The sequence below is a fragment of the Triturus cristatus genome, chromosome 9 (assembly GCF_964204655.1).
Source record: "Triturus cristatus chromosome 9, aTriCri1.1, whole genome shotgun sequence".
Classification (NCBI taxonomy): domain Eukaryota; kingdom Metazoa; phylum Chordata; class Amphibia; order Caudata; family Salamandridae; genus Triturus; species Triturus cristatus.
The window spans coordinates 446,735,651-446,760,853 of record NC_140592.1 but is presented as its reverse complement, the minus strand read 5'-3'; the positions used below and the strand labels follow the sequence as shown (position 1 = coordinate 446,760,853).

The following is a 25,203-nucleotide window of genomic DNA, read 5'->3' as shown; positions in this document are numbered from 1 at the left end:
GTTCTAGTTAGTTCAGCTAACTATAACTCGCGCGCCGCAATGCACTGCTGATGACGTCACATATTACATCACTCATGACATGGTCAGTGACATCACTCAAGACATCACTGATGACATCTCAAATGACATCACTGATGACATCATCCTTGTGATAGAGTGGCAGACCTCCTCTCCCCCTAATATAACCTTGGATACACACATTCAAAAATAGAAATTAAAATTTTCAAAACAATGGACATACCAATACCAGTTACAACAACCTATTTAGTAATTCTAAGATCCACATACACATCCACTCATTCACCAACAGTCCTATACAGATACTCATACATGTACTCACTCATCATATGTACTCATACAACTATACATCCTGTTACACAACGCCACTCATCCATAGAGTTACTCACACACATAATCACTCATGCTAATAAAGAATCAAACATCCATTTACTTGCATATACAGTTATACACACACCACCACACTTACTTCTACAAAAACTTACACATACTTAGTCTTTTAAACAATCACTTATAGAAACACATACTTATTCATACAGGAACTCTTCCAATCTCTCACTCTCACATATACTCACTTATATAAACTAATAGTCACATAGACTAGTTTAAAACATATGTAGTTACTCATAAAGACACTATTGAGACAGTCATTCACTCACTAACACACCCATGCACACACTCATCCACCCGTACAGTCCTGCGCACATGCTGTCTTCAATACATACAAACAGTGAGTTACTCATTCATGCACCTATGCACTACGTAATACCCCCCACCGAACCATACAGACACAAAGACACTCATACTGATAATCAAAAAACCAACTAATAATCTATATAGGCACTCATGTAGCTACTCACCAACCCATGCAGCCACTTTTACACAAATTGAGAGACTGAGACAGATATTTACATATTTAAACATTGCTCACTAAGCCATGTATTCACTAAGATACACTTAATCAGTCAGTTATATAATCAATTTTTCAAAAACAAATCATCCATTTAGACACTTATATACCCATTTAATCTTCCATCAACCTTGAGATATACATATATAAAACATATGTAATTTTCAGAAAAACAGACATTCACTGGATGATGTCATCAGTGATGTCATCAGTGATGTCTTTTGAGATGTCATCAGTGATGTCACTGACCATGTCATAAGTGATGTAATATATGATGTCATCAGCAGTGCATTGCGGGCGCGTGAGTTATAGTTAGCTGAACTAACTATAACGGGGGAATTTCAATGGTTGTGTACGAGTGAAAAGTCCAGCTAACTATAACGCCCCTGAAACCTATGGTTTCTTCAGTGAATTTCTAAGGTTTTTTAAATGCTAATTCCTAACTATCACGTGCCTGAAACCTATGATTTTTTCAGTGAATATTTATATATATATATATATATTCCTGTTATTTTTGTTCACCCGCCGCTTCTCCAGATCAGAGGGCGCTTCACCTTTGCAGACCACTCAATCAAGTTCCAAGATAAATCAACACAAGTTCCCTTTCACAAAGGACGACAAAGCCTTGTCTTGACAAAATTTGAGTGCACTCTTTTTACCAAGCACATTGTAACTCACCTGGTTTGCTCTGTGGAATAAATCTGCTTGGTAAAAGAGTGCACTTCGCCTAGGGGACATCGTTCTTGGATTTAAATATTACGGCCGGCCCGGCCGTGGAGTGCACTACCGCAGTATCCTTGCAGGCCGTAGCAGCCTTATTTGGGGCAACATGAAGTAGACTTACTGAGGCTTGAATTGATGGGCAAGGCTCGGTGTATGTTTCATTGGCAGAATGGAATTATAATTGATTCACGGACTTGTGGCAAAACTCACTCAGGTTAAACAGAACTACTAATCCCATCATTCATAGCACTTGCTTGAACTCACCTGAGCATAATAACGTTGATGTGACGATAAAATGGTAGGAGATGTTTGCCGCATTTTCTTTCAACACTGCCTCTGAGGAAGGGATTGCTATCCCGAAACGCATCAGGCACAAAGTATTGATCTGCTGCACATCGTAACTTACCTGGTTTGCTCTGTGGAATAAATCTGCTTGAGAAAAGAGTGCACTTCGCCTAGGGGGCAACATTCTTGGATTTGAATATATATATATATATATATATATATATATATATATATATATATATATATATATATATATATATATATATACATATATATTATCTACTGGCGGACGCCAGTAGATAGTTATAGTTAGGACTGTGTTTCCATAGGAAATCCGCAACATTCTATTTGGAATAACTTTGGCGCTGGTTGACGAATCCTCGCGAAATTTTCAAAATAGGTGGGGCGCTCCTCTCCGCTCCTACCCTGAAAGTCTCAGGGGGATTCGTCAAGCGGGGGCTGAGAAAAAAGGGGGGTCCCAAAACGCGTTTTCCCCATGCAATTTTCCATAGGGACCTTTAGTCCAAGGTACAGCCCGAACGGCTGAACAGAATTACTTGAAATTTGGCAGAGAGGTAGTCCTCAGGTCAGGGATGTGCCCTTTGCAGGTCTGGTGCCAATCTGTTCAGTAGTTCGTGAGAAAATCAAAAGTAAAATCATATATATATTTGGGCGGAGCCTAACCACACATCTCATCCTGAGATCTGATTGGCTGTCAGCACTTCATCCAAGAAGTGTTGGCAGCCATCTTGGGACCAATATACATGATAGCACCTCATTAAAAAGCATTGCAGTTAATAGAAGGTTTTAAGACTTTAGTTACATTATAAATCATTTGTTGATGGTACCATACTCATTTTAGGAATTGTGGTATGTTCTAAGGTGATTTCACCATGTGAAAAAGCCTTCTGCTGGGATGTCATGATGTTGAGAGAAAAATATTTTCTCATGCTTTTCCCACAGAGGTTTGGAAGGTGATCTATAAGCTAAACTGAGAGCTTATTTTCTGTAAATTCACATTATCTTTCTCAGTCATGTGAGAATGAAGTCTGACATTCTCAGTAAAACATGTACATCCAACAAGGGCACTGTCAGTTGATTCCTTTGTGTTCTACTGCAGCTTCCCAGAGTGTTCCAAAGAACAACTAGAGCACTAACAGTCCTACTTATGATAAACGTATGGCACACCTGAAGCCATCTTGCTTGGGTTAAAGTGGTAACTCTTAAAACATTTAATTTAAAAAAGAACAAAATGAGCGGGTTAATTTTTCCATAAAAAGTATGATTAGTGTTGCAGAAAGAAAAATTACGGCACATTTTGAGTGACTTCTCAAATCCTCTTCTATTTCATTAAAAAATTCTGACATGCAGACTGAAACATGCACTTTCAATACCAGCAGCAGTTTTCCCTGGTGAGCAGTAGCTTTACTACAGTGATCTAATGAGCAAAAAGAGTGCTAACATTCTGAATTTATGGCAAATGTGTGACACATCTGAATGCCTTTGGAATCAAAGTAAAAAACTGAAAGTATTTCCTACTGAGGAGACTGCAGTAAATGAGGAAATTAGGAAACTTCATAACAAATAAGTCTGCCAAGATGGCCACCAGAGACAAAAGAGCCCAAATGTAGCCCACATATCACCCAGATGTAGCCCAAGTATAGCCCAATGACAGAATGTCCCAGAGTGTTCTTAAAAACAACTAGAGCGCTTACTGTCTTCATTATGACAAAAGTATGGCACACCTGAAGCCATCTTGATTGGAATAAACTGGTAACACTTAAAACATTTAATTTAAAAAGGAACACAATGAGGGGGTTCATTTTGCCATAGAAATTATGATTAATGCTGAAGAAAGAAAATGAGGGCACATTTTGAGTGACTTCTCAAATCCTCTTCTATTTCATTAAAACATTCTGACTTGCAGACTGAAACATGCACTTTTAATACCAGGAGCAGACTTCCATGGTGAACAGTAGTTTTACTACAGTGATCTAATGAGCAACTAGAGTGCTAACATTCAGAATGTATGGCAAATCTGAATACCTTCATGATGGAATCAAAGTAAAAAACTGAAAGCATTTCCTACTGAGGAGACTGCAGTACATGAGGAAATTAGGAAACTTCATAACAAATAAATCTCCCAAGATATCCACCGGAGACAAAAGAACCCAAATGTAGCCCAAAATCACCCAGATGTAGCCCAAATATAGCCCAATGACAGAAGTGTGCAAAACACGTATTATTTTGTGTTTTTGCAGTGTTATATAGTACAGACTTGTCAGGTATTGGAGTGCTTTACATGAGCATTGGTTACATTACATCACACAAGAACAAATTCATTTTGGTTGTAGATATGGGGAGACTAATTGATTTGACCAGAATCACAGAATGTCGAGCTGAAGCAGAAACTCCAACCTGGTTCCCCAGTTGCAAAGTCTGCAGTTCTGGAAGTAACACCACATCCTCTCCCCTAAGTGCAACATTTAATCAAGTGGTCAACTGGATAAAAAAACATAAAGGTAACAAATAATTTAAAAGTGCTTTCTCGCTATTTGAAAACTCAGAAAATATGTCCTTATTTTAGTCTTTTAGAGCACTAACCATAATTTTGATGCCAATAAGACCCTCTCATATATGTAATTTCTAAAGGAAATGCTCTAGGTATTACAGTTTTGATTACATCAAGATGACGTCAGGCGTTCCACACTTTTGTAATAAATATAGAATGTTTGCAATCTAGTTGTTCATTGGGATACTGTTGAGAGGCAGAGGCCAGGGGCACGGACTCTGAAAATTGAAGGCAGGTAGGAGGGTGCAAATGCAACAATTTAACCACACTGAGCAGGCAGAAAGGGCCGTGGCAGCACAACAGACTATGGAGGGCAGTGGAAAGGGGGGCAGGGGCAACAAACCAACAATACAGGACTTGCAAGAGAGGCTGTGGCAATGTAATAGACCATTGTGGGCAGAAGGAAGAGGCAATGGTAGTACAACCATACATGCCAACAGACCCGATTCAACCAGGAAACGTCCAATGTTTTTAAGCTCAAATGGGCTTTATTTTATCTGTCTCCTGTCTACAATCTCCTCTTTTTCAATGTAAATCAAAGGGGAAAATCAATACCCCAGTTTTTTTTCAAAATCTCCCTCTTACCAAGTTCAAAATGTTCGCAAGTATGGTACATTGGATCATGGAAGGAAATGGGGTAGGGACATGGACTTGGATAACAGAGGACAGGAGGGACATGGAGAGGTGCACCAAACTGACCCTGCAGGGCAGGCATCAGGGTTTGCAGCAGCACAATACACCACACAGGGCATGCAGGACGGGAGTGCAGCACAACAATCCATAGAAAGCAAGAGGGAGGGGACAGGAACATGCACATGGACAACAGAGAATAGAGGGGCAAGAGGCAGGACCATAATGGACAGACAGGAGAGAAAGCTGCAGCATAACAGACCATAAAGGGCAGGAGGGATGGATCAGGGGCATTACAATGGAACAGACAAGCCAGGAGGGAGGGAGTAGGGGTCTGCACATGTAAACAGAGGGCTGGGGGCAAGGGGGCAGGGCAGGAGCAGCAAGATAGCCATGGAGGTCAGGCAGGATGGGCACTAGAAGCAAGACACACCATGAAGAGCAACAGTGAGACTGTGATGGCATACACACAGACCATGGAGGGAAGGTGGGAGGTGTTCAGGGGCAGCTAACTGACCACACAGGGAAGGTGGGAGGGGCGATGGCAGCACAGAAGACCATGCATGGCAAGTGGGAGGGTTAGTGGCAGCACAATGGCTATGATGGGCAAGAAGAAGGGTGCAGGGGCATGCACAAAGGACGATGGAGGATAGAAGGGAGGGTCAGGACCTGTGCACAGACAAGAAAGTTCAGGGGAAGGGGCCTCACAACAGACCGCACGGGGCAGGCAGGAGGAGCAGTTGCAGCACAACAGACCAGGGAGGGCAGAAGGGTGTGGCAGTACAATGGACCATGTAGGACAGGAGGAAGAGGATAGGGGCATGGCATGTAGACAGGCAGGGTGGAGGTGGCAGGGACAGGTTACAGTCATCTGACAATGCTAGGCAGGTGGGAGGGGAGTGGCAGCTCAACAGAATACTCAGAGTAGATAGGAGTGGCAGGTCCATGGAACATGGTGGGCAAAAAGGATGGAGCAGGGGCATACACAAAGACATTGGAGGGCAGGGGGAAGGAGAATAGGGGCAGCAAGCTAAGCACAGAGTTTAAGCAGGAGGTCAATGATGGGGCATAGAATTGGGCAATGGAGGGCAGGAGGAGTGGACTGGTACATCATACTAAATTGAGGGCAGAGGCAGCACATCAGACCATGCATGGCAGGAGGGAGGAGGCTAGTCCATGGATTCACACAACAGAGGATAGGGAGGAGGGGATGGGGCAGCAAGCTAACTGTTCAGAGAAGGCGGGTATTACAAACTTTATTGTTTTTAAAATGTGTGTCTGTGCAAACTACTTAAAATATGAACAAGTATACAGCAGAATCTCACTTTTATTCAGGAAGAAGAGGACGTTTGTGACTGTGACTCTGGGCTCACTTGGCGAAACACCCCCTGACCCTCCACCCCCTATCGCAAAATGTAATGCCCGTGAAAAGTGAAGGTGAACACAGTGTTATATAGAACATAGTCCTGAGAGCACGATTGAAAATGAAAACTAGATATAGTGTATGGTATAAACTATGCACCAAAAAGTGTGATATAAGATGAACCGGGCGTGAAATATAATATGCAATACATTGTGCGCAGTGACAGATTCATTGGAGAGCGCGAGATAGCACAGGCACTAGCGCGTGCTATGCGATATGCGCCTTGAAGTGTAATATGCACAGGGCAGTGTTGTGTAACCTAACTAGTCTCTAAAGTTGTAATATAAAATATGTGCTGGGGAGTGTAACATTGCATATGCACTGTGACAAAGATATACATCCCAGATTGTAATATGTATGGCATAGCACTGTGCGTTATAACATAGGCATCGAGGAAGGCACGTTAGATGGGGCAATATAACCCGTGCAAAGACAAGTGTGGCATGACATATTCACGGGGTGGTGTTACAGTGCACATGGGCTAGAGAGTGTCATAGCATATGCACTAGCTAGTGGAATACAACACAGAGGTGTGTGGCACTCAGCAGGCAATGGTGGGTGTAACACAGCATTGGGCTCTGCCAGGAGCGCGCTGTGACTCTCAAGTGATGTTCGTCCCCTTTCCAGAGAGTAAAATAAAAAGTATTACTCATCCGGCAGTGGATGTGTGTTTTATTAACTGTGAGGGGGGTTTCTTGCATAGTTTTGGTCGAATTTTTGTCGAATCCCCTTTGAATGGCTTGGTGTGCATGTGTATTAAATGTGCCTGTCAATAGCTACCCATGTTTGTATAAATAAACGACAAGGGTGTCTACCGGGATTAGGCACGGTAGGGCATCAGACATGTCAGAGCTTCACTAGTGGTGTAAATACATTCCACGTGGATTCATTGTATGCATAGTCGCCTTTTAATGAATATCACGCAAATCGTCATGGTGATAGGTACGTACGGTTTGTCCAGCATGTCCTAGGTGTGTCTATAAATATATATTTTTTAAAAATAATAAAAAACAGTGGCCGGCCCTGGGGATTGGGGTCAAAAAAATATAATTAGGAGACAGGCCCTGGGGGATGGGGTCATCAGGGCCAATAAATTAGAATAAGAAGGGGAACCACACAGCCCCCCTTCTTAAAAAATTTAAATAAATAAAAGACTGGCATCGTGCCGGAGGCCACGCCCCCTCCTTGCAGCACTCTCCAAACGCGCCCCCTGGCGAGTTGTAAGTTGGGGAATTAATTCCTCTTCAATACTGAGGGTCCCTGAGGGCCAACTAGCCCAACAGGCATCTCCAGTATGCACCAGGGAGCTGCGCTGCAGACAGGTGTTCTGAGGCCAAGCCCCTTTTTACACCTCTCTGCATCACAGCTCTGTGGCGCTTACTGGAGGTACCTAGTGGTCTAGTTTGACCCTAGGGACCCTTAGGATTCAAGGGGACTTAATCTCTCAACTTAGAACAGCCACAGGGCGCGTTTACACAGTGGTGAAAGGAGGGGACGGGGCCTGAGGTGACGTGTGCAAACACGCACTATGGCACGTTTTAAATTGGGGATATAATCTTCCTTCAATACTGAGGGCCCCTGGGGGCTAACTAGCCCACCGAGTGCTTCCAGTAAGCGCCACTGAGCTGCATTGCAGAGAGGTGGTCCAGGTCGTGCCACTTTTTACACCTCTCTGCAACGCAGCTCTGTGGCACTTACTGGAGGTACCTAGCGGGCTAGTTGGACCCTAGGGACCCTCAGGATTCAAATGAACTTAATCTCCCAACTAAAAACGGACGCAGGGCGTGTTTACACAGTGGTGAAGGGAGGGGACGGGGCCTGAGTTAACGTGTGCAAAAACGCCCTGTGGCCTGTTTTAAGAGGTAGTTTTAATCCCCCTGCCCTATTATATACTAGGGGCTTTCAGAGGAGGTCATGCTAATCACAGGGGGACCCCAACGCATAATGTTCCCTAGTGTATGTAGGTGTTTTCCCTGTATTCTAAGTGTCTTTTAACATAGCACTGGCTCTAGGACTGGTTAGTCAGACTCAGTTACCACCAGTATCCGTCTGAAAAAGTTGAGGGTACAGGATGATTTTGCAACAAGGCTTCTTTCTGCTCTTCTTTTTGTTCTTTCTGCATGTTATCCTTCTTCCTGCACTTTTCTTCGTCTTTGAGGACTTCTGTTGCTTCTTTCTACACTTCTTTTTTTTCTTTCTGTGCATTTTTTCTTCTTTCTTCACATGTCCTATCTCTGTAGGCATAGTTAGAAATTAGCATTTAAAAAACCTTTGAAATTCACAGAAAAAACCATAGGTTTCAGGCACGTTATAGTTAGGAATTAGCATTTAAAAAACCTCAGAAATTCACTGAAAAAACCATAGGTTTCAGGGGTGTTATAGTTAGCTGGACTTTTCACTTGTACAAAACCATTGAAATTACCCCGGTATAGTTAGTTCAGCTAACTATAACTCGCGCGCCCGCAATGCACTGCTGATGACGTCACATATTACATCACTCATGACATGGTCAGTGACATCACTCATGACATCACTGATGACATCTCAAATGACATCACTGATGACATCACTCATGACATCATCCTTGTGATAGAGTGGCAGACCTCCTCTCACCCTAATATAACCTTTGATACACACATTCAAAAATAGAGACTAAACTTTTCAAAACAATGGACATACCAATACCAGTTACAACAACCTCTTCAGTAATTCTAAGATCCACATACACATCCACTCATTCACCAACAGTCCTATACAGTCACTCATACATGTATTCACTCATCATATGTACTCATACACCTATACATCCTGTTACACAATGCCACTCATCCATAGAGTTACTCACACACATAGTCACTCATGCTAATAAAAAATCAAACATACATTTATTTGCATATACAGTTATACACACACCACCACACTTACTTCTACGGAAACTTACACATACTTAGTCTTTTAAACAATCACTTATAGAAACACATACTTATTCATACAGGAACTCTTTCAATCTCTCACTATCACATATACTCACTTATATACACCAATAGTCACATATACTAGTTTAAAACATATGTAGTTACTCATAAAGACACTATTGAGACAGTCATTCACTCACTAACACACCCATACACACACTCATCCACCCATACAGTCCTGCACACATGCTATCTTCAACACATACAAAGAGTGAGTCACTGATTCATGCACCTATGCACTACGTAATACCCCCCACCGAACCATGCAGACACTCAGACGGATACTCAAAAAACCAACTAACCTATATAGACACCCATGTAGCTACTCACCAACCCATGCAGCCACTTATACACAAAGTGAGAGACTGATACAGATATTTACATATTTAAACATTACTCAGTAAGCCATGTATTCACTATGATACACTTAATCAGTCAGTTACACAATCAATTTTTCAAAAACAAATCATCCATTTAGACACTTATACACCCATTTATTCTTCCATCGACCTTGAGATATACATATATAAAACATATTTAATTTTCAGAAAAACACACATTCACTGGATGATGTCATCAGTGATGTAATTTGAGATGTCATCAGTGATGTCATGAGTGATGTCACTGACCATGTCATGAGTGATGTACTATGTGACGTCATCAGCAGTGCATTGCGGGCGCGCGAGTTATAGTTAGCTGAACTAACTATAACGGAGGAATTTCAATGGTTTTGTACAAGTGAAAAGTCCAGCTAACTATAACACCCCTGAAACCTATGGTTTTTTCAGTGAATTTATATATATATATATATATATATATATATATATATATATATATATATATATATATATCACTGAAAAAACCATAGGTTTCACACATGTTATAGTTAGCTGGACATTTCACTCGTAAAAAACCATTGAAATTCCCCCGTTATAGTTAGTGCAGGCAACTATAACTCACGCGACCGCAATCCTCTGCTGATGCTAATACTGTATTTAGACACTTATTTGCCCATGTCTTCTTCCATTAAATTTTAGCTATACATATATTGCAAATATTTTTTTTTCATAAAGACACATATGTCATCAGCAGAGGATTGCGGTCGCGTGAGTTATAGTTGCGTGCACTAACTATAACGGGGGAATTTCAATGGTTTTTTACGAGTGAAATGTCCAGCTAACTATAACATGTGTGAAACCTATGGTTTTTTCAGTGAATTTGCAAGGTTTTTTAAATGCTAATTCCTAACTATAACGTGTGTGAAACCTATGGTTTTTTCAGTGAATTTGTACGGTTTTTTAAATGCTAAGTTACTTTACGCCGTTCCTGGCGTGCGCGTCCACTTCACGCAGTTCGTTCCGTGCGCGCACGGTGCGCTTCGCGTTCCGTGCGCGCACGGTGCGCTTCGCGTTCCGTGCGCGCACGGTGCGCTTCGCGCACCGTGCGCGCACAGTGAGCACGCGGTGCGCTTCGCGCACCGCGTGCCCACTTTACGCAGTTAGTGCCGTGCACGTTACGCTACATGGGCCGTGTACGCACGATGCGCTTCGCGCACCGTCCGCACACGGAGGACATATTATGCGCTTCGTTGTGAAAGGTTATCTATTAAATGTTCGCTAAATAGATGTGCCATACACAAAATGTGCCCTGCGGGCAACTTTTGCACACGGGGGGGGGGGGGAAAGGTGGATATTTTATTATTTTTTTATTTTTTTTTACCGTACGCGTACGGTAAGCGTAATCGGCGTATTTTCGAAAAAAAAAGAAAAATTAGAATTTTTGGCCTTGGGGGTTCTTTTGGGACACCCTAACCAAGGCTAGGTGGTTAGGAGCTGTCTAGCCTGCCCCTTTTCATATTATCCAACTTTGTTTTTCCTCCCCCCCTCAGAGTGCGAGAGAGAAAATGGCGGCCGACACTTCCTGGTTTCGACCGATTCGAATGTTTACTAAGATCTAACAGCCAATCAGAATCGCGCTCGCGCACGGCACCGTACGCGTACGGTAAGCTTACCGTAAGCGCACGGTAAGCGCACGGTAAGCTGCCACAGATATATATATTGATTTAAATGCTATTTTTTCAGGAACTACTGAACAGATTTACACCAGACCTACAAAAGGCACTTCCTTGACCTGTAGACTGCCTCTCTGCCAAATTTCAAGTAACTCTGTTCAGCCGTTCGGGCTATAGCTGTGTCTAAAGGTCCTATGGAAAAATGCATGGGGAAAACGCGTTTTGGGACCCCCCTTTTTTCTCAGCCCCCGCTTGACTAATCCCCCCGAGACTTTCAGGGTAGGAGCGGAGCGTAGCGCCCCATTAGTTTTGAAAATTTCGCGAGGATTCGTCGACCGGCGCCAAAGTTATTCCAAATAGAATGTTGCGGATTTCCTCTGGAAACAGGGTCCTAACTATAACTATCTATTGGCGACCGCCAGTAGATAATATTATCTACTGGCGGTCGCCAGTAGATAGTTATAGTTAGGACCACGTTTCCATAGGAAATCCGCAACATTCTATTTTAAATAACTTTGGCGCCGGTCGACGAATCCTCGCGAAATTTTCAAAATAGGTGGGGCGCTATGCTCCGCTCCTACCCTGAAAGTCTTGGGGGGATTCGTCAAGCGGGGGCTGAGAAAAAAGGGGGGTCCCAAAACACGTTTTTCCCATGCATTTTTCCATAGGACCTTTAGACACAGCTACAGACCGAACGGCTGAACAGAGTTACTTGAAATTTGGCAGAGAGGTAGTCTACAGGTCAAGGAAGTGCCTTTTGTAGGTTTGGTGTAAATCTGTTCAGTAGATCCTTAGAAAATAGCCTTTAAATCAATATATATATCTGTGGCAGCTTACGGTGCGCTTACCGTGCGCTTACGGTAAGCTTACCGTACGCGTACGGTGCCGTGCGCGAGCGCGATTCTGATTGGCTGTTAGATCTTAGTAAACATTCGAATCGGTCGAAACCAGGAAGCGGCGGCCGCCATTTTCTATCTCGCACTCTGAGGGGGAGGAGGAAAAACAAAGGCAAAAAACATGTAAAGGGGCTGTTTAGACTGCTCCCAACCACCTAGCCATGATGAAGGTGTCCCCTAAGAACACACCAAGGCAAAAAATTCAATTTTAATTTTTTTTTTTAAATCGCCGATTACGCTTACCGTACGCGTAAAAAAAAAAAATATCCACACTCTCCATACCCCGTGTGCAAATGGTGCCCGAAGGGCACCATTTGTGCATGCCATCTCAAAATAATTAAAAAATCAAACATTACCTTTCACAACGTAGCGCATAATATGTCCTCCATGTGCGCACGGTGCGCGAAGCGCATCATGCGTACATGGCCCATCTAGCATAACGTGGGCACGCGGTGCGCGTAGCGCACCGCGTGCCCACCGTGCGTGCACGGCACTAACTGCGTAAAGTGGGCGTGCGAAGCGCACCGTGCGCGCACGGAACGAACTGCGTTAAGTGGGCGCGCACGCCACGAATGGCGTAAAGTAACTTAGCATTTAAAAAACCGTACAAATTCACTGAAAAAACCATAGGTTTCACACACGTTATAGTTAGGAATTAGCATTTAAAAAACCTTGCAAATTCACTGAAAAAACCATAGGTTTTACACATGTTATAGTTAGCTGGACATTTTACTGATAAAAAACCATTGAAATTCCCCCGTTATAGTTAGTGCAGGCAACTATAACTCACGCGACCGCAATCCTCTGCTGATGACATATGTGTCTTTAAGAAAAAAATATATTTGTAATATATGTATAGCTAAAATTTAATGGAAGAAGACATGGGCAAATAAGTGTCTAAATACAGTATTAGCATCAGCAGAGGATTGCGGTCGCGTGAGTTATAGTTGCCTGCACTAACTATAACGGGGGAATTTCAATGGTTTTTTATCAGTAAAATGTCCAGCTAACTATAACATGTGTAAAACCTAGGGTTTTTTCAGTGAATATATATATATATATATATATATATATATATATATATATATATATATATATATATATATACATACATACATACATACATACATACATACATACATACATAGATAGATAGATAATGAGCATTGGTGTATGTAAAGATAGAGATGAGTTTTATAATAACAAAATATGTTTTCAACAACATTAAAATGTATGAATTACTTCACATGAAGTATGTCACTTCAGACTGAGGGATTCAGTATTGCAGGTATTAGAGGCTGTATGCCAACATGGAATAAAACAAGGTAGAACTGGTGAATTTGGTATTTTACCTAAGGACTTCAAAAGGTTTTGCCAAAATGGGTTTCGGAACACTCCTGTATCCTAAGTGGCGGCTCGCATAGAGCGTGCTGCGGGGCGGTGAGGCGGGGCAGGGTGGGGGGGGTCGTAAACTCAGACATATACGACAGAACGGAGGATTACTTTCCTCCGTTCTGTCCTATGTCCGAGTTTACTACCCCCCACCCTGCCCCTCCCCCGCCACACCACCCTGCCCCACACCCTATGTGAGCCGCCACTGTAGCAAATATATGGTAGGAATGCTTTCGTTGAGAGTGAGTGCTGTAGCAGAATGAAATTAAATGAAATGAAAAATACATTTGTATAGCGCATGGCTGCCTGGAGGCATCCCAGCGCTGATAGCAGCAGATATATAGAGTTCGACCAGTTAGGGGAACAACCAGGTCTTTAACAATTTGTGGAAAGCCAGATGATTAGTTTCCTTTCGTAGGTGAGGTGGGAAGGAATTGCGCAGCTTGGCTGCATTATATGAGAATAGCCAACCCCCACTTCTGGCTTTTTTGATCCTGGGAACAATGACAAAATTCATGGCCTCTGAACGAAGATGTCTGTTAGGCTGGTAGGGCTGAATGAAGGATTGAAGAATGGCAGGACCCTTTCCCGCTAATGATTTGTGGACAATGCACAAGGCCTTGAAATTGACTCTCTCTTGGACGGGGAGCCAGTGGAGGGATTTCAAAGCAGGTTTAGCTGAGTGATGTTTATGAGTACCCAGGAGAAGTCTTGCTGCCCGATTTTGTATATTCTGTAGTTTGGAAAGTGTTGTGGTAGGAGTACCCAAATACAGTGCATTTCCGTAGTCCAACCGAGACAAGATGAGGGCCTGGACCAAGATTTTTCTTGCCTGGAATGGAAGAAGGGGGAGGACCTTTCGAATCATTTTCAGGATGCCATATCACGTGGCCACCTTCTTCCATGCTTGTGTCTGAAAGGTAAGGTCTTGGTCCACCCAGAACCCCAGGCTTTTTATCTGGGTCTTTGGGGTGAGGGCACGGTCAAGGGTGGTCGGCCATATTGTGTTTAGATCAAGGGGGGAGTGATTCCCCAGGATCATTATCTCACTTTTGTCCCCGTTCAGTTTCAGGAAAGAATCATTCATCCAGTTGGCGATTTCTTCTAAGCAACGGTGAAGACAGAAGGGGAACTATCAGCTTGATTAAGTTCTACCACAAGTTGTGTGTCATCTGCGTAGGTAATTACATGTACACCAAAAGGTAGTACCATCTCTGCTAAGGAGCACATGTAAACGTTGAATAAGGTGGGGCTCAAGGATGACCCCTGCGGAACTCCGCAACAGAGAGGCATCTGAGTAGAGGTCACCTCATTGTCAAAGACCCGAAAGGATCTGCTACTCAGGAAGGACTGTAGCCAAGCCAATGCAGTTGCGGTGACTCCCAGTTTTCTGAGTCGATGGACCAGGATGCGAGGGTTTACTGTGTCGAAGGCAGTGCTGAGGTCCAACAAAATGACCACAGCAGTGCCTCCGGAGTCCACAATTTTCCTTGACTCTTCCACAACTGATAACAAGGCTGTTTCGGTTCCCTGGAGGGGTCGAAAACCTGTCTTGCGACAGGTGGAGGAGTTTGTGTGTCTCTAAGAAAGTGGACAGTACAGAATTAACATGTTTTTCTGCAATTTTGCTGATCCCGGGAGAAGTGATATAGGGCGGTAATTTCCCAGAACCGATGGATCAAGGTAAGCTTTTTTTAGGAGTGCCTTGACCATTGCTTCCTTCCTTAGGGGAGGGACCACTCCAGAGGCGAAAGAGGTGTTAATCAATTCTAAGATGACAGGGGAAACCACTCCAGCCACATGCTTCAATATATTTATGGGTGCTGGGTCTGTAGGTGATCCACTTTTTATCTTGGACAGGATGCCTTCCAGTAATGGCCTATCCATCAACGGAATGGTTTCCAGGAAAGGTTGGTTACTATGAGTATTAATGTGAGGAGTGAAGTCCTTAGTGAGGGGAATGAGGTGAAAATGGTTTTGATTGTATTAAAAAAGAACCCAGCTAATTTGTTGCAACGTGTGCCTGAGGTGTCGTGATAGCCGGAGGAGAGGGGTGTCTGGAGAGTGTTTTAGCAATGTGGTAGATCTCACGGGAGGAATTGGCCGTTGTTAAAAAATGTTCCTCGTAGTAGGCTGCCTGTGCTAATTTGATTTCAGCTTTGTATTGTTTGATAGCCTCTCTGTATTTCAGTTTCCTATCGTTTGAGAAGTCTTTCCTCCAGTCTCTCTCAAGCTTTTTAGAAGTCTGTTTTAAGCCCCGAAGTTTCATTGAGAACCACGCCTTTCTATTACTTCTTGATTTGGTTTGAGTCAGTTTTACAGGAAGAAGCAAGTCTAGAGATTCTTGTATCCAGTTAATTAAATTTTCATTGACTGTGACCGCATCTGTAATTGGCACTGGTCTAGTTTCTTCAAGTACTGTGGTCCATTGTTCAATTAACAATTTGGGCCCGGGACGTGATCTTGTGTAAATAGGTTTTGTGTGTGACGATATGAGTGATGGGGGCCAGGTAAGTAGAATAAGAAAGTGATCTGACCACGGTACAGGGGTAGGTTTCTCTCCCCTTAGGCCCACTAACTTTTAGTTGGAGCTGATAAGATGCAAGATCCTTTGTGATTTCAGTTGCGGCCGCCTGCAATGGGTCATCAAAGTGGAGGTTGAGGTCCCCCAATAATGTGGAATTAGCCGATGTACTAGCAAATTTACCTGCCCGGTCGGACAAGGAGTTGCAGAATTCCGCTGCAGGACCCGGGGGCTGATAAATTAAAATACCTGAGAAGGTGAGTGTTGGAGTGAAACCTGTGGAGAAGACAGCGTTCTCGCAGTCTAGAACTAAGCTACCTGTCATACGACAGGTTAGATAGTTTTTATGGATAATAGCTATCCCGCCCCCTTTCCCTGTGGGCCGGTCAAGCCTTTGTGTGGAGTACCAAGGGGTAGTGCTTGGACAAGGTCAGGGTCAGAACTGGGGTTGAGCCATGTTTCCATCAGAAACAGGACCTCTGGTCCTTCTTCTAGCAGGATCGAGATTTCTGCCGTGTGCTTGGGAAGGGATCTGCAATTTAGTAGGAACATTTTATATGTTTTGGGTTTGGAAGGATTAGAGTTTATATCTGTTGACAGTTGGCAACAGCAGTGAGTACATTTGATAGAATCACTATCTGGCGGTATGGAGTGTCTACATTTATTAAATATTGGGTCTGCTAGGCTGAGTAGTTCCTCTGCCTCATAGTGCATCTGTAGAGGAATGCGAGACACAGGGGTTGTGGCCCCTGGCCCCGGCCAGACGTGAACAGGTGCAGACGGGCTTGCCTTAGGCGCGCCTTTGGCGCACCATCTGCGAGCCCGCTGCGCACGTTTGGTCTGGCATTCTGGTTAAGTATTCTGCCCCTGGAAGTGAAGAAGGTAGGGGGAGGAGCCACGTCCCTCCGCGTCAATCAGCTGAGAGCTGCGGCGGACCGGGGACCGGCTGTGCAAGTTAATGAGGTAACACTGACACGTTTTTTAAAGTAATATTGAAACAGTAAAAACTTCGGAGGTTAAAAACAATGTTGTCACCTAGTGCTGGTGCTTCTATCCTATGCGTGCTGCTACTAATGTATTAATTTAATTTTATTAAACAAGTACAATGTGGTTAAATGGTGCTCACAGAGGTAACAGTTCCAAATATAGGGAGAAAAACCTAAGAAGAATTGTGAAAGAGTGGGTTGTTTCTTGATGACAGGGGACTCAAGACATGGTGCATTACAGCTTCAGAGTGTTTCAGTGTGCTGTTCAACCTATGTATTAGGAGAGTTAAGATATGTTTGTACAATTCCCTAATTTCTCAGTGGTGACAGTAGCAGAATACACAAATAAGTGTATGGGAAAACAGGAGCCAGACTTTTCAGAAACAAAATATATAATCATGTAACACTGAAATGTTCACTGAAATGGATCAGGAGATTTTCCAGCAATGAATCATAGTTCTGTTGTTAATCAAAGCAAGACCAGTAGAACTTGTTTCTGGCAGACACCTCCCTTAACTGGTGCAAATACTGTCTTTATGAAGTCAAGATAATGTATGAATACTGGCTGAATGGGGCAAATAATAATCCTTCTTTAGGTGGAACCAGTATTTATATTGTTTAGAGGCACTGATGGAAAGCCGGGTCCGAGCAAAACAGAAGCTGGCTTTACAATGTCATTAACGCTCCTTGAACCAGGAAGGATTGTGTTATATCCTGAGTATTACATTTAATTGTAATCAGCCTAGGTCTTCCTAGCTGCTCAGCCAGAGTGAGAGATGGTAACGGAATGTTGGTGTGACTGTGATGAATGGAATGCCTGGGTGCCTGTGTGAATGAGTGGTGACAGTTGGAGATGGGCTGAGCAGCTGGGCAGGCTGCTCCTGGTAGGGCTGGTGTAGGAGCTGGTACCACACTAGGCTGGCTGGAGTCAAGACTGATGTGACCTGTACTGCAGACTGAATAAAGAAGACTTAATAATACCTCCTGGCTCCAGGTGTCTCTCTTCATAGATCACAACAGATTGCTCCACCTGCACATTTTTCACCATCTTCTCAGGGTCTTGTAAAAACTGATTAAGGGAACCCAAAGTGCACTTAGATAGCCTAAGGTTGAAATTTGATGAATCGGGTCCAAAGTATTCCCGGGGACCTTTTCCGCACTGTACCTAACAAAGGACATCCCAACTGTCTCAGGCTATTGTCGTACAATGTATCAACTAGCACGGTTGGTCATACTTTGAGAATAACTGAAATCCATTGTAATACTATCATGAGAGAATCACTAAATATATTCTGTAGTGAAATATTTCTTTGTGCTTGTTTCTCATTGGTGCATGTCCTGAGGCCCATGTACTTGTGTAGAGTGTACGAAATCCTTTGTTTAAAATCCTATTAAAAGACATGTAGTTTTCTATACCTCAGAACCCATTTCCCCATCTTTAGAAGGCAAATATATGTCAGATTTCATATAGAACTGTACTGGTTTCTTTATACTTATGATTTGTATGCTAAACTGACATGTATTTTGCCTCCTATTCTTTATATGCAAATTTCAAATGACATCCGCTGTCTGTCATTCTTATAAAATTATTTCAGCATTAACTATTGAACGTGCTCATAATTGTATTAGTGACATGTCCAAACGGGGAACACCAAAGTCCATATCGAGACAACACCGCTCCCGGTACTAGCCATTGGTTTGCACACCAACACTTTAAAGGTTTTTTAGCCTCCTAATATTTTTTAATGTGCACTTAGTCACCACCCTGTACCCCTGCACATAATTATTTTACCGAAACCAAATATTACTAACATAATCTACCACCACTCAGAGTCTCAACATCATAACCCCAGAAAATATACAGATACAGTCACTAAATATGAGATTTAAAAAGACTTGTGAATGTCACTGATATTATTCCGTGCAGCATAACTACAACTTCCTGTCGACCGCAACTTGTTGCATTTTGTATGAATCTCCTGTTTAGCACGGCAAGGTTGTTTATGTGCAAGCAAACAAAATGAAAATCCAGAGTCATCAACAACATTGGGAGATATTCTCGAGCTCACATCTTTTATTGAATCCCAAATATGCCATAACTATCAGGGGGCATATTTGCAATACTTTGGTGTAGGGCAGCACCGCAAGCCTTCTAACTGTGCTGCCCTACATCAAAGGAAAAGGGCATGAATGCACCGTGTCTACAAGATCCGATGCATTCCTGTCCTTTCTGCTGGTGCACAAACCGCAGCTGAGCGCCAGTGCAGGCACCCTTGCACCATGATGCAAGGTTTTCTGTGTTGTTGGCATGATTTTTTTGTGCAGGAAGGGTCATTTTCCTGCACAAAAACAACCAAAGGAGAGAATTCTTCATTCTATGTGTTCTGCAGAATGCAGCACACATGGAAAGAAGAAAAAACAAGGGGCGATGTAAACATTTCTCATTGTTACACCTGCTTTGGGAAGGCGTTAGTTTTGGTGCTGCCCCAGAATTACTCTATGTTGTTAATCTTGAGTAGTGTCAAAAACCATGGAATGCCACTCCCATGCAGAGTAAGGCATTGCCTTATTCGATATTTACAAGGCCACGAAAAGCCATGCAAGGTGGCTTTGCAAATATGGGCCAGCACACTGTGCCTCCAGAGCATCACAAAAGTAACTCTCCAGCAGCATAAAAGTGCTGCAGGGGCATTGTAAATATGCCCCAGAGTTTTACCACCATTAAAGAGCACCAAACCACTTGCAAATTGATATTAAAATGCAATGTACCTATGTCAGGTAACCACTGGAATTCAATGTGTACACATGTTGTTATCACTTTGTTTTTCAAGCTCTCAAAAAAGTATGGCCCAATCTACACATTTTACCTTGGCTCCCGACCGACTGTGGTGCTGTGTGGCTACGAGATCCTGAAGGAGGCGCTGATTGACAATGCAGAGGAGTTTAGTGGCAGAGGCGACTTCCCAGCCGTGCAGATGTACAGCAAAGGGAATGGTGAGACTTGGGGAAATACAATTGAAAAAAAAGTTTACAAGGGTGCATTGTTTATTAATTTCTTCTATATTATGCCGTTCCAAAAATTGAAAGAAAAGTTGTGTAATTGGTATTGACACAGTTAGAATTTAAAGTGGCAATACCAATGACAAACTCAGTAATCATCTTACAGAAAATGGTCATTAATCAACACAAATTTACAGTTCTGGATTTAGATAGATATGTGTCCACCTACATTGAATTTGGGTGCACAATCAATGCTATTTACCAGTGGTGGCTGGTGATCTTTGATACTGGTGAGGAGTAATGCCAGTCAGGAGGCAGAGCTCACGTTTACTCTTTTCCCCATCGCTCACTTTAACTTGCATTCTTTCAATTACACATTCTCACTCATACTCCTCAATCACTGCTACTCGCTCACAAACATACTCATACTCAGTAGTTCTCATTCTCACTTACAAACACACTTATTCACTCTTGATGACTCTGTGCCCTGGTTCAACTGCACCTGCTACACTATTGATACCTACAGTTCTGACTCACTTCGACTGCCTCTCACAACCTCCAACCAATCACTCCTTCCTCCTAACACACTCCCACTCCTTTACTCACTCCCTTAAACTTACTTTCACTTATTCATATACACTCACTTTCGCTCTTATTGACACTCTCAAGCACCCTCACACACAATTCCACTCAGTTCCATTCACTCTCAATTACTCACAAACACATGCACACATGCGTTGAGAAACACATTTTTTTACTTACCTTTATCACTTAGCTGGCAACTTTGAGGCTCCATGGCAGCAGCAGAGCAGTAATTGGGTGCAGGGCATTGAAACCATGATTCCAAACAAAAAGCCATATGGAGCCGCCTCAATCCCTCTCCCAGCTTCTTGATAGGACTGCAAGCACAGCTCTATAAGAAACTGAGATAGTGTTAGGGATCCTGCCCCTTCTACACTGTGTGGTTTCTCGTTGGCCTCAAGGATAAACTGATGTGCACTTTGACAGCCCAAAATTTAGCGGCTATGCTATGCTACCTAAGGAATGCCCAGTATGACTGCTAAATAAAATTAATTGTGAGTGTGGTTTGGGACCATAAATAAGCTATACCCCTCGAATATGCACAATCCAGCCATCCAGCTACAGAGGAGGATCAGATTCACAAAGGTAAACATACACTTTTGTTGTAGTTCACTTTTTTGGTATTCACAAATTACAAGTTAACAGTAAGGTTATCACTGTGGAGTCTTTGCAGTCATAAACTTACACTTAACACATAGTTTGTGAATACCATAAAAATGAAAACTTCTACAAAAGTGTATGTTTAACTTTGTGAATCAGGCCCAGAGTATTTTACTTTGAAACAATACTCAACATCTGGATCATGCCTCAGCCACCTCAACCCTCTCCTCCCCTTCCTCCTCCTCCTGTCATCAAGAGCCTGAAGAGAGAGGGCTGACCTACGAACGGGGGTGGCTCCTCCATTGACGCCAAAACGCATCACCCACTTAAAATCCCCCAAAACCCTGAAAAATAAAATGGTAATTTATTATCATTTTATTTTTTCTTCCACCTTCCCAAACAGAGCATCAGGACAGGTGTGTGGGCGCTGCTGAGTGACAGTAGTAGAGAGGAGGGTGGGCTGTCTATGCGCTTGCTTAAAGTGTGTATGTCTTTTTGGCCGGACGTCTTGCCATAGCCAGCCTCACATGTGCACTTTAAACATCTCTGACCCAGCTGTCTTAATACATCTGGATTAGAGCAATTGCAGGCCTCCAGAGCACTGTGGAGCACCGAGTGAGGCTGCTCCCTCTAATCAGGGCACTGCTCTCATGCTGCTGGTTAACAGCATGAGAGCAGTGCCATGATTGGTCAAGGGAGTTGCTGCATCCAGTTCTAGTGGTGAGAACAGGACCGGAGCTGAGGACTTCATGTTCAGGTATGTTTTTATTCATTTTTATTTCATTTTGTGTGTGCCTGCCACCCCCTCCCCATAGATGCCAGCAGCCACTGCCTGCACACAGGCAGTGTTCATGAAAGCATGAAACTTGTGTTTTCATGAATAATGCCAACATGAAAAATGTGCAGTGGTCTCACAAGAGACAGAAGGCTGCAGCCTGAATCCCTTGATAAAGAGCTGCTACTGCTACTAATCGGTGAATAAAGTCACATTTTGTGAATACACTGACAAATAGACTTGCTGGCATTTTCTGACATGAAATATTACAACAATTTTGTGAACTGGGTGGGGAAACCTGCCTAAATAGGTCGGCAGCAAACTTGTGAGTATGTGGGTATTACTAATCAGAAACTTTTAGATGGCACAATCCAACTCTGGATAGGACTGAAGATGGCTAGCTTTGAGGTTGGTGGTGCCCGGTGAAACAAGCTTTGTTACCCGCCCCCCCCCCCCAATTACCTCCTTCATCATTGATTCTTTCACTGCCTCCCTACAATGGTGCCTAATCTCTCTGTATCCCCTCTCTCACATTTGTTTACTTTATTTCACTACTCATCCTACTTTAGAATGTCAGAGGACTTTACATCACAAAATATTATACAGAGACAATGAGTCATACAAGAGTGTAAATCAACGTATAGGAAATGTTACTTTCAACAAATGAGGAAAACAAGCTGTAGGAGTGACATGTCATTTATAGTGGTAGGAGTTATATGTTAGAAGTGTATGGTATGGAGAAACGCAGGGCAGAATAATTGCGTTTTTCTGATGTGCTGTAACCAAAGTTGCTGTGCTACGTTGCATGAAATGGAGAGAGCACAGTAGCATCATATCTACTAAGGTATGGTCAAAGTCAAAGTCAAAGTGGCTTTATTTCGATATAAAAATATCTTTAAAAGTATTACAGAAATAAAAACACAACAGAGTTAATTAAAATCTATAAAAACATGAACAATAATTGGCTAAAAAGGTTAAGTCACAAAGACCATAATTAAACAATTAGTAAAAGCCATTTTGTCCTAATAAGCCACGCCCAGCTTAAGTATTTGGCTAAGCCACAAACATACAGCGGCCGAGTATCTGAACTCAAAATTCGCAGGGCCACGCTGCATTGTCGAGTACCCAACTCCCTGCACAGTGGCTTTAGCCACCTGGAGCGGGACGCTTTATAGGCAGGGCATACAAACAGAAAATGGGGGATCGATTCTATCTTCAGTGGGCAAAAAGGACAATAAGGTATAGTTTGGGCCGGAGGTTTCCACCGGGCGGTCCATGATCTCACCGGTAACACACCAATTCTGAACTTAAAAAACAGAGCTCTATCCCTGGGAATTGTAATGAGGTCCAAGTAAAGTTCCCGAACTGCCACATCCTTTACAAGCAAAAAATCCCTGGAGGCATGGCACAGGCTAAGATTGGTATTTCTTTTACTTGTTACCCAAGACCAGTATAAGTTCTTCAAGACTGATTTGGGAGGGGCAGACCGAGAATGCCAAGCCCCCTCAAGACCAAGATCAGTCAGCAAGCTTTTCACATCCCTTAACCACCTTATTTTTGCCCATCCAGACAAGCCTAAAATCTCCTTTAGCCCCTCGGCATAACTGGCCAGTTCCGGGACCCTCCACAGGCGAGCCCACAGCAAAAGAGGACGCAGCCTAGCCTGGTCCTGGATTGGACGACACCCCATGTCCAACAAAAGGGGGAGAGTGGGAGTACTCTTAGGAAGGGACATCAAGTCCCTCAGAAAGTTATTCTCTGAGCACACCAACTGGCTCATATTCTGAGCGCCCCATAGCTCTGCTCCATAGAGTGCCGCACTAACAGCTCTAGCAGCATAAATGTCGAGCACCGGGGCGATAGGTTTCATAGAGGATGCCTTCTGCTCCTTCAGAAGAGCCCCCACCACCCTTTTGTGACTTAAGGTCATTTTGTGAAGGTGACTGTCCCACTTCATGTTATCAAGGAGGCGTATGCCCAGGTAATCAAATTCCTTGACCCTTTCCAAAGGAGCCAAGTTAAGCACTGGGGGCCGTCCAAGCTTTTTGGAAGGGTTCAAAACAAGGAACTTGGTTTTGTCAGTTTTGATCTTTAAACCTGTTAACTAAGGCATGGGTCTTTTGCTCTCTCCTCTAGTGCTGCCATATCTTAGGCTGCCTTGCACTAATATACACACCCTTCCATCATAGTGGAAGGGTGTTTGTGTATGTCATGCTTAGGTTCTATATTGGAAGGGTACACTTCCAGCGCAAAATTCTATGCTTTGACAAAGTTTAACACTCTGCCACTTTTATGTTTGTTGTATGGTGCAGCACACGTGCAAAGCTGGAAACATTTCGAGAAAATATATATTTTCCCCAACTGTACACCTGCCTCGAGAAGGCATATATTTTTTTGCCTATCCCTTTCTACCAATGTTAGTAGATCGGGATTAGTGTCAGAATTCATAGGTGAGTGCATGGGAATGTCCATGTATGACCCATTGCATGCCCTTGATGTAAAGCAGCGCATTTTGCAACAGTGCAAGTTTGTGTTACTTTAGGGCTACTATATAATGCAATTGAGGAGTTGCACTACAAAGTAAACCCCAAAACAACACTTTGCATCGAGTTTTCAACACGTTTCTGATGCAATTAAGACGCAAAGTGTCAGTAAATCTGCCCTATAAACACAACACAAGGATTGATTGGGCTGTCATACTGGTAGCAGTGTATTGCTACCCAAAGGGACACTTATTAGCATCTTGAGCAAAGTCACACTCTTTCAAACCTTTTTGATAAGGTGTTTGGGGTAACCTTGCTCAATTAACATTGTGCAAAAGGTTTCAGCGTCAACAAAAAAATCCTTCTTGTGTCTGCAGGTCCTGCATGTCAGGAGAAACTGACCAAGGGTCAAGCAACC

General features: G+C 43.1%; 1 protein-coding gene across 1 annotated transcript in view; it reads left to right on the top strand.

The window, feature by feature from the left end:
* The window catches only part of LOC146798112 (cytochrome P450 2G1-like), a 1,220,160-nt gene that overhangs the window by 940,127 nt on the left and 254,830 nt on the right, over window positions 1–25,203 (top strand). The window contains exon 12 of the mRNA XM_085625336.1: window positions 20,177–20,339. Within this exon, the coding sequence (XP_085481462.1) occupies window positions 20,177–20,339 (163 nt within the window). The remainder of the gene's footprint in view (window positions 1–20,176; window positions 20,340–25,203) is intronic.